Source organism: Zalophus californianus, chromosome 17, assembly GCF_009762305.2.
Source record: "Zalophus californianus isolate mZalCal1 chromosome 17, mZalCal1.pri.v2, whole genome shotgun sequence".
Lineage (NCBI taxonomy): Eukaryota > Metazoa > Chordata > Mammalia > Carnivora > Otariidae > Zalophus > Zalophus californianus.
The window spans coordinates 58,539,329-58,556,416 of NC_045611.1; the positions used below are offsets into that span (position 1 = coordinate 58,539,329).

Here is a 17,088-nt window from a genome sequence, read left to right on the forward strand (position 1 = left end):
TCCTGACTTGTTAATTTTAGCCATTCTGACTGGTGTGAGGTGATACCTCATTGTGGGTTTGGTTTGTATTTCCCTGATGCTGAGTGATGTTGAGCACTTTTTCATCTGTCTGTTGGCCATTTGTATGTCTTCTTTGGAGAAATGTCTGGTCATGTCTTCTGCCCATTTCTTGATTGTATTATTTGTTCCTTGGGTGTTGAATTTGGTAAGTTCTTTTTTTCTCTCTCTCTCTTTTTTTGAGCCAGCTAGTCACCCAGATTTTATTTTTTTCTTTTTTTTTTTCAGATTTTATTAAGTTTTTAAATTTTAATTCCGGTATAGTTAACATACAGTGTTATATTACTTTTAGGTGCAATAGAGTGATTCAGTAATTCTATATATTACTCAGTGCTCATCATGATAAGTGTACTCTTTAATCCCCATCACCATTTCACCCCACACCCGAGTTAGATTAAGTTCTTTGTAGATTTTGGATACTAGCCCTTTGTCTGATATGTCATTTGCAAATATCTTCTCCCATTCTGTCAATTGTCTTTTTGGTTTTGTTGTCTGTTTCCTTTGCTGTGCAAAAGCTTTTTATCTTGATGAAGTCCCAATAGTTCATTTTTGCTTTTGTTTCCCTTGCCTTTGGAGACATGTCTAGCCAGAAATTGCTGCAGCCCAGGTCACAGAGGTTGCTGCCTGTGTTCTCCTCTAGGATTTTGATGGATTCCTGTTTCACATTTAGGGCTTTCATCCATTTTGAGTCTATTTTTGGTGTAAGAAAATAGTCCAGTTTTATTCTTCTGCATGTGGCTGTCCAATTTTCTAACACCATTTGTTGAAGAGACTGTCTTTTTTCCATTCTTTCCTGTTTTGTCAAAGATTAGTTGACCCTAGAGTTGAAAGTCCGTTTCTGGGCTCTCGATTCTGTTCCATTGATCTATGTGTCTGTTTTTGTGCCAGTACCATACTGTCTTGATGATGACCACTTTGTAATAGAGCTTGAAGTCTGGAATTGTGATGCCACCAGCTTTGGTATTCTTTTTCATCATTACTTTGGCTATTTGGGGTCTTTTCTGGTTCAATACAAATTTTAAAATTATTTGCTCCAGCTCAGTGAAAAAAGTTGATGGTATTTTGATAGGGAATGCATTAAATGTGTATATTGCTCTAGGTAGCATAGACATTTTAACAATATTCTTGTTTTTTTATTTTATTAAATTTATTAAATATTAAGAATATTTAACAATATTCTTCTTTATTCTTCCAGGGGCGCCTGGGTGGCTCAGTCCGTTAAGCGGCTGCCTTCGGCTCAGGTCATGATCCTGGGGTCTTGGGATCGAGCCCCATATCTGGTTCCCTGCTCAGCGGTGAGCCTGTTTCTCCCTCTCCATCTGCCTGCCACTCTGCCTACTTGTGCTCTCTCTCTGTCAAATAAATAAATAAAATCTTAAAAAAAAAAACCCAATATTTATTCTTCCAATCCATGAGCATGGAACGTTTTTCCATTTCTTTGTGTCTTCCTCAATTTCCTTCATGAGTGTTGTATAGTTTTCTGAATACAGTTCCTTTGCCTCTTTGGTTAGGTTTATTCCTAGGTATCTTATGGTTTTGGGTGCAATTGTAAATGGGATCAACTCCTTAATTTCTCTTTCCTCTGTCTCATTGTTAGTTAGGAATGCAACTGATTTCTGTGCATTGATTTTATACCCTGCCACTTTACTGAATTCCTGTATGAGTTCTAGCAATTTGGGGGTGGAGTCTTTTGGGTTTTCCACATAAGAGTATCATGTCATCTGCAAAGAGTGACAGTTTGACTTCTTTGCTGATTCGGATGCCTTTTATTTCTTTTTGTTGTCTGATTGCTGAGGCTAGGACTTCTAGTACTATGTTGAACAGCAGAAGTGATAGTGGGCATCCCTGTCATGTTCCTGACCTCAGGGGGAAAGCTCTCAGTTTTTCCCCATTGGGAATGATATTCACTGTGGGTTTTTCATAGATGGCTTTTATGATATTGAGGTATTTACTCTCTATCCCTACTGTGAAGAGTTTAAATCAAGAAAAGATGCTGTACTTTGTCAAATGCTTTGTCTGCATTTATTGAAAGGACAATATAGTTCTTTTCCTTTCTTTTATTTATGTAGTATATCACATTGACTGATTTGTGGATGTTGAACCACCATTGCATCCCAGGAAGAAATCCCACTGGTCGTGGTGAATAATCCTTTTAATGTACTGTTGGATTCTATTGGCTAGTATTTTGGTGACAATTTTGGCATCCATGTTCATCAGGGATATTGGTCTGTAATTCTCCTTTTTGGTGGGGTCTTTGGTTTTGGGATCAAGGTAATGCTGGCCTCATGGAAAGAGTTTGGAAGTTTTCCTTCCATTTCAATTTTTTGAAACAGCTTCAGAAGAATAGGTATTAATTCTTCTTTAAATGTTTGGTAGAATTCTCCTGGGAAGCCATCCGGCCCTGGGCTCTTGTTTGTTGGGAGATTTTTGATGACTGCTTCAATTTCCTTACTTGTTATGGGTCTGTTCAGGTTTTCTATTTCTTCCTGGTTCAGCTTTGGTAGTTTATATGTCTCCAGAAATGCATCCATTTCCTCCAGATTGCCTAATTTGTTGGCATATAGTTGCTCATAATATGTTCTTATAATTGTTTGTATTTCTTTGGTGTTGGTTGTGATCTCTCCTCTTTCATTCATGATTTTATTTATTTGGGTCCTTTCTCTTTCATTTTTGATAAGTCTGGCCAGAGGTTTATCAATCTTATTAATTCTTTGAAAGAACCAGCTCCTAGTTTTGTTGATCTTTTCTACTGTCCTTTGGTTTGTATTTCATTGATTTCTGCTCTGATCTTTATTATTTCTCTTCTCCTGCTGGGTTTAGGCTTTATTTGCTGTTCTTTCTCCAACTCCTTTAGGTGTAAGGTTAGCTTTGTATTTGAGACCTTTCTTGTTTCTTGAGAAAGGGCTTGTGTTGCTATATACTTCCCTCTTAGGACATTTGCTGCGTCACAAAGATCTTGAACAGTTGTGTTTTCATTTGTTTCCATGAATTTTTAAAATTCTTCTTTAATTTCCTGGTTGACCCATTCATTCTTTAGTAGGATGCTTTTTAGCCTCCATGTATTTGAGTTCTTTCCAACTTTCCTCTTTTTTTTTTTTTTTAAAGATTTTATTTATTTGACAGAGAGAGACACAGCGAGAGAGGGAACACAAGCAGGGGGAGTGGGAGAGGGAGAAGCAGGCCTCCCACGGAGCAGGGAACCCAATGAGGGGCTCGATCCCAGGACCCTGGGATCATGACCTAAGCCAAAGGCAGATGCTTAACTGAGCCACCCAGGCGCCCCCCAAATTTCCTCTTGTGATTGAGTTCCAGTTTCAAAGCACTGTGGTCTGAAAATATGCAGGGAATGATCCCAATCTTTTGGTACCAGGTGAGACCTGATTTGTGACCCAGGATATGATCTATTCTGGAGAATGTTCCTTTGTACCTTTCTTTGTCTCTTGCTATCTTCCTTTGTCATTTGATAATTTTATGTAGTGGAATGCTTTGTTCCTTTATTCTTTATATTTTGTGTATCTATTTTTTTTAGAAGCATTGGGATTTCTTTTTGTTTGGTTTTGGCTCTGTTTTTATTTTTATATTTTTAAAGATTTTATTTATTTGACAGAGAGATAGAGAGTCTGAGAGCACAACAGGGGGAATGGTAGAGGGAGAGGAACAAGTAGGCTCCCCACTGAGCAGGGAGCCCAATGTGGCACTCGATCCCAGGACCCTGGGATCATGATCTGAGCCAAAGGCAGGTGCTTAACCAACTGAGTCCCCCAGGTGCCCCTGTTTTGTTTTTAAAGATATTATTTACTTGAGACAGAGACAGAGATAGCAACAGAGACAGTGAGAGAGAGCATGAGTGGGGAGGAGAGAGAGAAGCAGGCTCCCCGATGAGCAGGGAGCCTGACATGGGGCTCAATCCTAGGACCCTGGGATCATGACCTGAGCTTAAGGCAGATACTTAACCAACTTAGCCACCCAGGTGCCCGTGTATCTATTTTGTTTTAAATTTGTGTTTATCAAGAGTCTTACCTAAAACATAGTTTCAACAGTCTACTTTAAACTGAGAATTGGACTTTGATTGCACACAAAAACTCTATACTTTTACTCTTCCTCATGCATTTTGTGATTGATATCATCATTTACATCTTTATATGAACTACCTAAGTTATTGTCATTATAATTGTTTCTTAATGCTTATGTCTTTTAACTTTTATACAAAAATTGAGTGCTTTATGCATCACCACTACATAGTATTAGAGTATTGTGTATTTAACTATATACTTACCTTTATCAGTGAATTTTATATTCATATGTTTTCATGCTGCTAATTAGTGTCTTTTTTCATTTCAGCTTGAAGAACTATCTTTGGCATTTCTTGTAAGACAGGTCTAGTGGTGATGAAAGCCTTATCTTCCTTCATTTCTGAAGGACAGCTTTGTCAGGTATAGTATTCTTGATTGGCAGTTTTTTCCTTTCAGCACTTTGACTCTGTCATCCATTTACTTCTGGCCTGCAAGCTTCTACAGAGAAATCTGCGGCCATCAGTTTGTGGCAAGTCTCTTCTTTCGTTTTGGAGAACTTGATTATTTTGTCTTGGTGTAGGTCTTTTAAAATTTAACCTATTTGGAATTCTTTGAGCTTCATGAGTCTGGATATTTATTTGCTTCCCCAGAATTGGGAAATTTTCAGCCATTATTTCCTTAAAATGGTTTTCTGCTTCTCTCTCTCTCCCCTTCCCTTTCCTTCCCTTCCCTTCCCGGGATTCCCATTATGTGTATATTTGTTCAATTTTGAAGTCCTATAAGTCCTTTAGTCTGTCTTCACTATTTTCATTCTTTTTGTTCCTCTGAATCATTTTGAATGACTTTGTCTTCAGGTTTACTCATTTTTTTCTTCTGTTTGGTCAAGTCTGCTTTCGAACCCCACTCATCTATTTTTCAGTTCTGTTTTTGTGTTCTTCAGATTCAGTGTTTGGGTTTTGTGTGTTTCTATGTCTTTGTTGATATTGTTTGTTGTATCATTTTCCTGTTTTCATTGAGCAGTCTATCCATGTTCTCTTCTCACTGCACTTTTATATATATATAAATGATTTTATTTATTTGACAGAAGAGAGAGAGAGCACAAGCAGATGAAGTGGTAGGCAGAAGGAGAGGGAGAAGCGGGCTCCCTGCTGAGCAGAGGGACCGACGTGGGGTTTGATCCCAGGACCCTGGGATCATGACCTGAATCAAAGGCAGACGCTTAACTGACTGAGCTACCTGGGTGCCCCTAAGATTTTATATTTTTATTTTTCTATGTAGTCTCTACCCCCAATGTAGGGCTCGAACACACGACCCAGAGATCAAGAGTCTTGCACTCCTCCAACTGAGTCAGCCAGCACCCCTAACTCACTTAGCTTTTTAAAGATGATTACTTCTGCTATCACCATAAGGAGGTAAGTCCACTCGTCTCAGGAGAATAAGAGACATATAGCTAAAAGCCTCCCACCCCCAACTATAATTAGCCTACATTAGCTGACAGCTAGCCAACCCCCAGGCAAGAGAACAAGCCCAGCTAAAATAAGTAGAGCCTCCTAGCCAATCCTGAGCTGATCCTAGATGTATGAGAAACAAATATTTATTGTGTGTTATTCAGGTTTCATGATTGGTTGTTATGCAGCATTATTGTGATTGATGACTGATACATATAGTACAAAAGTGGTGTATGAAGCATGCAGCAAGCCCACAAATGTTGAGAAGGTGTGTGGGCAGAGAAAGAAAAGTCTAAATCCAGAACAAGTTTCTATTCCATTGAGGATAAAACATTGCCCTCTCAATGATAAAAGGGGCTCAGTGTGATGCACCTGCCCCCAGATTTCTGACTGGTATGGGGTGGATATAGAACCAGTCTTGGCTTCTTTCTCATTCATGCCTTCCCAGGGGAGGAGTGACTTAAATCAAGTGAAGAATTTGGAAGGTGTAACTAAGACGTGCAGAACCCAGTTCTCAGTAGTTGGCTTGCCCACAGACAGCATATTATATTTTTAATTGCTCTTCAAGGCACCAATGTTCTGATCTCCCAATAATTAGTTTGTTTAGGTGCAACATCCACTAGTTCTTGGACGTTTTCTTTGTCCACAAATGGATTATCTATGTAAAAGGCTACAAGTCCCTTTGCTAGGTGGAAGGCAGAAGTGTCAGACATAGCAGAGTCCTTCCTCCAAGGTCTCTGGACTCAAGGAGGTTGTGACTCCAGTAGGGTGGTCCTCGTCCACCTCTTTTTAACCTACATTTTAGCTTATTTTGTCATATAAATAATTTGGGGGGCATCACACCCAAGTTTCTGTGTCTACTCCCCCTAGGACTGCCTTACACCAACCATGCCTGCTATGAGAAGTGGCCCCCTTTTCAACACTCAGGTTCCTCCCATCACCATGGAGATCATAGAGCATTTCAACTGCTGCCCCTCCCACAGGCACCCCATCAACTTTCTCTTGGTGGGAGGGAAGTGATAAAATGAGAAGTGTTTCAAAGGGGTTGGAACTTCAGTTGTCTAAATCTTTCCAAGTCTCCTACACACCATCATTCCTTTTTTTTTTTTTTTAAGATTTTATTTATTTGACAGAGAGGGACACACAGCGAGAGAGGGAACACAAGCAAGGGGAGTGGGAGAGGGAGAAGCAGGCTTCCCGCGGAGCAGGGAGCCTGATGCGGGGCTCGATCCCAGGACCCCGGGATCATGACCTGAGCCGAAGGCAGACGCTTAATGACTGAGCCACCCAGGCGCCCCTACATACCATCATTCCAACTGCCAGGATCCTGTTTCTCTAGGGCCACCAAACTTTTCATGTTACAAATAGAGCAAGGCTATCAATTTAGCTGAATAAGTCAGTGACCTGCAGGATCAAAGTGTTTGTAGAAACCCTTCTACACCTCTGATCTTAACACTCATAGTTTCTGAATTTGTCTATCATGACAGCTATTAAAGCCCTTCACTCCAGGAAGCAGGTGATTCCAGGCCAACCACAAGCAATATTTAGATATTTTACTACCACATGCCTTGGTCTTCTACTTTTCCACCCCAAGGCCCAAATTTGAATTCAAAGTATCTCACATTTCCCTCAGGTTTATTATCTCCAACCCATTCTCTGGTATCACCTTCTCTATCAGTTAGGGCTCTTTTGGGTTGCAAATAACTAACACTGGCCAAGTAAAGGAAATAATGAATAGACTGGAAGGACACTGGGTAGCCCAGAGAACCAAAGGAAAAACTAAACAGTTCTCAGGAAGGACAGTTACCAGAACAGCTCTATCTGTACAGGAACTATTCACAGTCAGTGCTACCACTGAAATGACTTCTGTGTGTCCTTCTGCTCAGGGAGCCCAATAGGCACCAGGCTCAGCCTTTGGTTGAGGTACAGGCAGGGCACCATGGCATTCCCACAAAACCGAGTAGTCTCCAGAAAGGGGAAGGGTTTTTTGCCTGGTAAAAAACAGCAAAAACTGCCTCAGTAACAAAGCCAGCTCATGTGAAAGGAAGGTTAAAGATACAGGAGTTCTTAGGAAACCCCAAAGTGGGCAGTTCAGCCAGGATCCACAAGGTACTGGGGTGGGTGAAGCGCCAGAAGCCAAGCTTCCCTCCAGCTATATGGCCTTATTCCAGACCTGTTTGTTCATCAGCACAACCAGCCCCAACCTATGACCTCTCAGGTAGCCCTTAGTCTGAGTCTGACTGCACACTGGAAGCCCAAGAGTGCCAGTCAGCTGAGACCCGGGGTGGGGGGGGGAATCAAATTTCATGGAATAAACATGGCGGCTGGGGCATGGTTACCTCTACAACTAACACACAGTGGAGGAATTCCTGAAGAGTGAAAGTGCTGGTCAGGCAACTCCAAATGACCTTCACTCAATTCCCTTCCTCTATTTCCTTTTGTAATATGCTCTTCAGGAAATCAATCTTAAAAGAACTGACCCTCTCACCCTGAACTAATGCTGATACCCCTTACCATAGAAGGGCCATCAAAGCTGTGACCAAGAGATAACCATAATTCAATAGGCTTTGATTTTAATATAAATAAGTTAATTTCTAATAATATGAAAGAACTCAGGACTCTGCCACTGTCAAATTCCAGAGTAGTTAGATTTAAATGAAAACCACATTTTTATATACTAAGTAGAATCCAATCATGTGACATGCAGATTAGAAGGGGTCAAGTGTATAACCACCTCCTTTGTGTCATGGAGTCAAGGACACAGCAATTCCAATTTGGGTATGATGCAAACCAATTGTAGCCAACAGTGATCCAGTTAGCAACCTGGCCAAAAATCTCTGATCATAATGGAATTACAGGCATGTTTAAAAATTACCTCCCAATTTACCTGGGATGGTAACCTACCAAACTGCATGAGATGTTTCGGGTGGTAAAGTCAGGTTAAAATAAGGGAAATTACTCCTCTGAAAACTTTTAACCTCGAGTTAGGAATAGACACTTTAAAGAGATTCTAGGGGCACCTGGGTGGCTCAGTTAAGCATTTGCTTTTGGCTCAGGTCATGATCTCAGGGTCCTGGGATTGAGCCCCACATGGGGCTCCCTGCTCAGTGGGGAGCCTGCTTCTTTCTCCCTCTGCCGATGCCTGATGCTTTCCCTGCTTGAGTGCTGTCAGATAAATAAAATCTTAAAAAATAATAAAGAGATTCTAAACCATAGTATTAACATTTTTATGTTAAGGGATCACTCTTGTTTGTAGTTTTCTTGCTTGAATCTCATATTTGAGATTAAAAATTAAAATGCTGACTCAAGTAACTGAAATATACTTCTGTTTATTATCAAGTTTAAAAACACTATCGGAATATATAGAAGTGCAGTTAAAAATGTGGAATCCTATAGTATTAAGATATCTCTTAGAAGGAATTGTTGAAATAAATACATAAAAATGTACTAAGACGCGTAAGCCAAACTTAAAGGCCTAAGGAGGCACTAAGCTTTTGGATTTCTGGTTGTAACAAAAAACTGCATTTACCAACCCCAAACACTTAAAATGGACAAAAGAAGAGACTGACAAATATCTTATTTTTAACTTTATTTTTATTGTTGACACTATTACAGATAGATAGAACAACCACAACCATATTATCAAACCAAAAACCTGTGCACAGAAACAAGATGAAGAAAATATATCAAGATGTTAACCACAGTCTTTGGATGGTGAAAATATGGGCGAGTTTCTCTTCTACATTTCTGCAAGTTCAAAGTTTCTATAATGAACACATACAGTGTTTATAATGGAAATATATGCGATAAAGGTGGATTACCAAAACACTCTGATAAAGACCATTCGAGGAAACCAAGATAAAATATTTAACCATAATCCCACAACAACCACATAACTATTTAACTGTCTTCCATATTTCTTCCCATCTTTGACTCTATATATACTTATCATTAACACCCTAATTATCATAGACTGGTGCACAGATCAAGATGTTAACAGCAATTGTTGCTGGGTGTTGGGAAATGGGTGAATTTCTTTTCTTCTAGTTTACTGAATTTTTCCAAAGTTTGCTATGAGTATGTATTATATTTGTAATGGAGAAATACATACATAAGATTTAATACCAAAACACCAAAGGTCATTCAAGGAATTTGAGACAATATATTTAACCATAATCCCACAATGACAACACTATTTTAATTATTTTCCATATTTTTTTTCATTTTAGACTTTATGCATACATATTTAACACCATTATAATCACAAGCTTGTGCACTAAAACAAGATGGAGGAAATAGATCAAGATGTTAACAGTAGTTGTTGTGTGTTGGGAATATGGGTGACTTTTTTCTCTTTTCTCCTTTAGTGTATTTTCCAATTTTTCCTCTGGGTATGTATTATGCTTGTAATGTAAACAAACATAATAAACTTTGTTAGCAGAACACTATTATAAGGAACATTTGAAGACATTAAGATGAAAGTATTTAACCATAATTCCACAAAGATAACATAACAGCTATTTTGAATACACATTTTGACACAGTTATAATCATAAACCTGTGCACAGAAACAAGAATAAACAAGATGTTGAAAGAGTATATCTGTCTTTGGATGGTTGGAATATGAATTTTTTTCCTCCACTTTTCTGTATTTTCCAAGTGTCTGATAATGAGTTCAAATTATGTTCACAATGGAAACGTGATTATAAACTTTTTAGTAACACTACCATAAAGAACATTCAAAGAATTTAAGAAAATAATGCTCAACTATAAGCCTACAACAACAACAACAACACAACAGCTTTTGACTATAAGCATACATTTTTAATCAGTTATAACTGTAGTATAAATATAATTCTGTGTCCTGCTTTTTCCACTCAATATTCCGTAAATATATTTCCATGTTGCTACATAACTCTTCATGATTATCATTTTTAAACAGCTGCATGACAGTCCATGGATACCTTCATGTAATCATTCTCGTACTGTTTGGCATTTATGTTGTTCCTAGTTTTTCACTAACGTAAGGTTGGAATGGGCACCCTGATGTTTGGCAAGTTGTTTAATACTGCCAACAGTGATAAACCCAAATTCACCCCAATAACATCAATGCTGGTTCCCATCTAAAGAGTCCTCCTGTAATGTGAGGCCTCAATGCTCCCTGAATGTCCATTCCAACCTCAGGTCTTTCTATGCAGCTGGCCCTCACCTACACCGAAAAGGCCTCTTCTTAACTGCCCAGGACATCCTGCTCAATTCATTCCTACCAACCTGGTCTTCTAAGCCTTGCTTCCCATATTTCCTTCTGTCTGCTTCCTAGCCTCCTAGATCTGGTGATATATTAGGACTCCCTTCTTTGGCTTCCTCATTTCTGCTTCATGCTTTCAACACTACAACCTCCCTCGACTTTGGCATTCCCTGCAGCTCTGACATACACTCTCCAAGCCCCAACCATGCGGATCTAGGAGAGTGAGATTTAGACACATTCCCCCAGCAGGTATATTAATTTTGCTTGCTCAAATTATCTGCTGTTATCTTTTGCTCACTTAATCTACAGATCCACTTTAAATTTTTTTTAAATTTTTTTTTCCAGCCAACTCAAAGCCAAAAAATTTAATAGTCATTATGCAAGGGGAGGGGAAGCAAAAGGAGCACAGGTGGTCCACAGAACAGGACACAGGAAACCTCAAGCTATGAGGTCAATTTGTGATTAAGTGGAAAACTGAAGTGATCGGACAAACATACACTAATGAATAGCTCGGAAATACTTAGAAGGGCTGAAAGAGGGAGGAACAGATGGTAAGGAAACAAATTAAGGCTGCTGGGGAACCTGAGTCCATGTTAAGCTTAAGTTGACTGTAAAGAAAGCTTTTTTTTTTTCATTATTTTTAAAATGCAAGTTAGACATGGGGTGGAGGGTCAGACAGGTGAAGACGAGAATTAAGTGATAGAAAGCTCTAAGGATACTAGCTCCTGGGCACCCAGGGTGCAAACTGATTTGTGGCCGTATAATACTAATGAAGCCACGCTGCTACTTGTCACTTAAGGCAGGAAGCGCACAAAGGAAGTGACGGAAATTGTAAGCCTGCATCCTTATTTACAATATGAAAGCCTCTCCCTCTGGTTCTCAATCATCAGTAGGCACTACTGTCATCTAGTGATGGTTGCAACCCACTCTTTAAAGGCAAAAGCATAAGATTTATAGGGAAAAGCTTCAGCTTTTATAAATTCACTATCAAACACATCAAGTTGGTTAAAAAAAAAAAACAAAACTCGTAATATTTTTGCATGAGAATCACTGCAAGGTACAATGTGGCAACCAACCACTTTGGGTCACAAAAGGCCAATCCACATATTGTAAAGGCTTACACAGCATTAGGTTCCAAAGTGTTGGTGTAGACAAAAAGGCTGAAAAGAAGTTCCAAGTACTTCTCTTTTCAAACAGCAAAGAATAAAAGACATTTTACCTTTCATGCTTACACTTTTACAGGAATACTTAAGGGTAAGGAACAATACACAATTACTCAAAACGATACTGATGGGGTTCAAATAATGCACAATAAGTCTTTCTCAGAATCTAAGATATTTAGAAATATATTCTAATTTGTTGCTCTCTTCCTCCTCCAAAAAAGAAAAAAAAAATCAGAGTACCAGGTAAGGTACTTCTGCACAGTAAACTGTAACTGTATATCATATCAAATCCAAATATATGGGATTACTGTTTTGCTATGATATGCTATTTTATATACATTGCAGGGATCATTATATATAGGTTATAGAAGTGTCATTTACATTTGACTGGGCAATTTCTGTAATCTCAAAAACTTCTAGGATGTTCCCTCAATAGATTACTCAGATGAAAGGTATGTGCTATAGCTTTCCCACGCGCACACACTCGTGTGTGATGGAGGAGAGCTAAAACCAAAGGAGTTTCCCACCTTCGGTCTCCTTTTAGTCTGAGTTGTCTGATATTAAAAGTCAGGTGTGTACATGCCAAGGTAAGTTTTCTTCTGACATTATTATGGGTTGAAGTCTCTGGTTTAGTAGGGGTCAGGTTCTAAATGAAGGTTTTCTAAACTTTATACTTGTGTTCTCAGCCGGTATGAGTATTCTGGTGTCTAGCAAGGGAAAGGCGATCACTGAAAAGCTGCCCACAGACATCACATTTGAAGTACTTGTCATCGGCCCTGTCGTTGTCACTAGTGCTGGTGCTGGCATGTTCAGTGTAGTGTGAGCTTTCCCCATAGACGTTTCCAGGCTCAAATATTATCACCCTGGCATGGGTTTTCAGGTGCTCACCATAGGCTGAGTTGGAAGTGAAGGTTTCTCCACATTCCCTACAGTCATAGTATGGTTCTTCAACCTGAATCTCTTGATCTTCACCTTCTTCTTCTGGGTCTTCGATCCCTGCCCCATCTGGCTCATCAGCATCTCCCTCTGGCTCTTCAGCCTTTCCCTCTGGCTCTTCAGCTCTTTCTTCTGGGTCTTCTATCCCTGCACCATCTGGTTCATCAGCATCTCCATTGGGCTGTTCAGCCTCTCCGTTGGGCTGTTCGGCCTCCCCATTTGGCTCTGCAGCCTCCCCATCTGGCCCTTCAGCCTCTCCATTGGGCTCAGCAGCCTCCACATTAGGCTCAGCAGCCTCCACCTCTGGTTCAGCAGCCTCCACCTCTGGCTCAGCAGCTTCTACGTTTGATCCCTGGATCCGAAGAACTTCTCGTGGAACAAGGACATTGGCTTCAACCTCCTGGGCTCCTTCTTCTTCTTCCTCTTCAAGATGAAGCTTCTGATGTTTAGTGAGAACTGTGTTATGAATAAAGGACTTCCCACAGTCCTTGCATTCATAGAACGGTGAATCTCTTTTAGGGGGCTCAGTAAGAAATGAGGTGTGAACGAAGGAGGCCCCATAATCATAGGGCTCATCTTTCTCATGAATTCTCATGTGCTCCCTAAGGTCTGACTGATTGAGGAAGGATTCTCCACATGTTTTACATTCATAGTGTTTCTCTTCGGTTTGACTTCTCTGAAACTCAGTAAGGGCTAAGCCTGGACTGACTGCATCTTCACTTCCCTGGCCCTGCTCTGGTAAATCCTCTCCAGTATGAATTCTCATATGTTCACTAAGGACAGAGCCATGAATGAAGTCTTGTCCACACACGTGGCATTGAAGGGATGTTCCTGCAGGAGGATTCTTCTGTGGGGCACGAGGCCTCCGTGGGTTAATGACCAAGGGTTGCATAAAAGGCTCCTCATACCTTCTATGGCCAAAGAATTGATCTTGCTCATGGATTTTCTGATGCTCAAAAAGGAATGAGCTATGAACAAAAGATTCCCCACATGCAGGGCATTCATAGAGCTGCTCTCCAATATAATCTTTCTGATATTCACTGACAGAATGGGTATGGATTACAGAATGCGTGTACTCACGACTGTCGATGAGATACTCTCTGCCATGAACCTTCTGATGATCCTTAAGGTCTGCACGATCTGCAAAGCCCAGCCCACAATCCTTACAACCATAGATTGTGTCTTCAGGCTCATCCTGCTCATCCTGCTCGTCCTGCTCATCTGGCTCATCCTGCCGAGGCTCTTCCTGCCGAGGCTCTACCTGCCGAGGCCCATCAAGGCCTATGCCCTGAATAACAGAGTTTCCAAAGAGCTTCCGACCATGGAATTCTTCTCGGGCATAGATTTTCTGATGTGCACCAAGCTCTTCAATGGTGGCAAAGCATTCCCCACACTCCTTACATTTGTTGCGCACTTGCTGTTCAGCGTAACTCGTCTGTGCTTGTTCTTCAGCGTAACTCATCAGTGATGGTGGTTTAGTATAACTCATCTGTGGTGGTTGTTTAGTGTAACTCATCTGTGGTGCTTGTTTAGTGTAACTCATCTGCATTGGGTGTTCAGAGTAACTTATCTGCACTGGGTGGGCAATGTAATTTGTCTGCGCTGGTTGTTTAGCATAATTCGCCTGCACTGCTTGTTTAGTATAACTTGCCTGCGCTGGTTGTTTAGTATAACTTGCCTGCGCTGGTTGTTTAGTGTAACTCGCCTGCGCTGGTTGTTTAGTGTAACTCGCCTGTGCTGGCTGTTCAGAGTATCTCATCTGCCCTGGCTGTTCAGCATAACTTGTCTGTGCTTGTTCAGCATAACTTGTCTGGGGGTCAGTAGAGGCTAAGCTGCGAATTACAGATCGTTCATAGTTTTTACTTCCAGAGGGCTTCTTTCTATCGTGAATCTTCTGATGCTCAGTGAGGTCGGAGCTACGAACAAAGGATTCTCCACACTCTGGACATTCATAGAATTTCTCTCTAGGGCGAAATGTTTGAGGTTCGCCAAAACGTAGGGAGTGAATTACAGAGGTCTCATAGTTCCTACGCTCAATGTTTTTTTTCTTAGCACGAGCCTTCTGATGTTCCCGGACATTTGAGCTGGGAACAGACGATTCACTGGACCCGGGACTAGTAACACTTTTCTGAGGTTCGATACGGGATACACTTTGTATAACGGTGTCCTTGTAGTTGTTACTCTTAGCCCCTTCATAAGGGTTCTCTCTGGCAGGAGTTTTCTGTTGCTTATCACGAAGGTCTGAGATGTAAGTAGAGGATTCTCCCTTTTCATCACATTCAACGACTTCATTTCCATTGTAATTTTTGGGAGGTTTGAAAGCAGCTAAGCTATGGATAACAGACCTCTCATATTTCTTTCCTTCGGAATTCTCTCCAGCATGGACTTTCTGATGTTCGATAACACCTGAGGTCTGGGTAGACTCTGCAATTACTTGTGATTTACTAGGCCCCACTGCACTGTGACTTTTCTGAGCTTTAGCAAAGGCTAAGCTATGAATAACAGACCTCTCATATGGTTTCCTCTCACAGGCATTTTCTTTAGTAGGAATCTTCTGGTTGTCATCAGGGTTAGAGCTGACGGTGAACGTCTTCTCGTCCTCCTCATTTTCAGGTGGTCTTGTTATAGTATGACTCTTCTGAGATTCAGTGAAGGGCACGCTATGAATGACAGACTTCTCGTACCCTCTGCCTTCATAGAGGTTCTTTCGAGAATGAATTTTCTGATGCTCACTGAGGTCTGAGCTTTGCCTAAAGGCATCCCCACCATCTTTAAAGTCATAGAGCTTCTCTTTGGAGTAAGATTTCTGACGCCTTTTAAGGGACTGACCAGGAATAAAGGTTTCCTCACACATTTTACCCTTACTTTCAAATAGGTTTCCTCTAGTATGGATCTTCTGATGTTCTTTCAGGGATGAGCTATGATGGAAGGTCTCCCCGCACACCTTACATTCATACATTTTCTCTTTACCATACATTTTCTGAACCTCATTAAGGGGTGGGCTGGGTTTAAAGGCTTCCCCACGCTCATTATCTTTGTCATCTCTACCATGGGTTTTCTGGTGGTCAATCAGGGCAGAACTATGAAGGAAGGTTTCCTTACACACCTTACATTCATAGAATTTATCCTTCCCATATATTTTCTGAAGCTCACTGAAGGTTGGGCTAGGCATGAAGGGCTCCTCATACTCCTCATCATTACATTCTGCAAGATGCTCTCTAGCATGAATTTTCCGATGTTCGGCAAGAGCGGCACTCTTATTGAAGGTTTCCCCACACTCTTTACATTCAAAGCGTTTCCCCCCAGACTGACTTTTCTGAACCTCACTGACAGCCACACTATGAATAAACGATTCACCATACTCATAGAGATTCTCTCTAGTATGCATGATCTGATGTTCGACAAATTCTGAAATCACACTGAAAGACCTCCCACACTCATCACACACATAAGGCATTGCCCCAAAATCGAGTGGGTGCGACTCAGTGAAGGAGGGGGCACTAAGGCTGCTCATGCTCATGGCTTTTCTCATTTCACTACATTCAAAAGGTCTCTTCCTTGCATAGCCTTTCTGCTCATGAACTGAGCCCTTCCCATCTGTGTCAAACTGATAGCGCCTTTTTCTTTCAAGAACTCTCTTTTTGGAAACAAGACTCGAGTTAAAATTATAGCTTCCCCCAAAGGCATTCCCTTCATAGCCCCTCTCCTGAATCACCGACTCCCTCTTGTTGAATGAAACTTCTTTCCAATCATTGTCTGGTCTTCTGGGGAATCTCTGTGACCGATCATTAGATTCCCTGGCCCGTCCCGATTTGGAGTTGCGTGAAACATCCTTGATGAATTTTTCCATTATCACCCCGTGGGAAGATTCATCTTCACAAATTCCCCGCCGATGGGTCGACTTTTTGGTTTCAGGCATGGTTTTCAGACCTTAAAAGAAACCCCAAATGTAAATACTCCCTAGTCCCTGTACATGTGCGAAGTAACAGTGGGACTTCTGGGATGATGGTGTGAATATAAAATGTGAGAGATTTACCAATATGTACGTACAGCTCCCATCTCACTACCTAAAGTGGCCACTAGCTGCGATCTGCCTAGTGCTTACCTCGACTGGTGCTCGGGTAGGCACTACTTCTCTTTGACCTCGATGAATGGCCTTGTGTCATGTGGGAGTGGCCATCGTCTTCGGCAAGCTGAACCCCTGTTCACAAGAATAATATGAT

General features: G+C 40.9%; 1 protein-coding gene across 10 annotated transcripts in view; it reads right to left on the reverse strand.

Annotated features, from left to right (window-relative positions):
• Nucleotides 1-9,102: 9,102 nt before the first annotated feature.
• Nucleotides 9,103-17,088, reverse strand: part of PEG3 (paternally expressed 3) — a 32,968-nt gene continuing 24,982 nt past the window's right edge. For all 10 annotated transcript variants that reach the window (XM_027619981.1, XM_027619976.1, XM_027619975.1 and 7 more), the window contains 2 exons: nt 16,971-17,066; nt 9,103-16,795 (listed from right to left, as the gene is read on the reverse strand). In XM_027619981.1, coding sequence (XP_027475782.1) covers nt 12,612-16,795; nt 16,971-17,066 — 4,280 coding nt within the window. In that variant the 3' untranslated portion in view covers nt 9,103-12,611. The remainder of the gene's footprint in view (nt 16,796-16,970; nt 17,067-17,088) is intronic.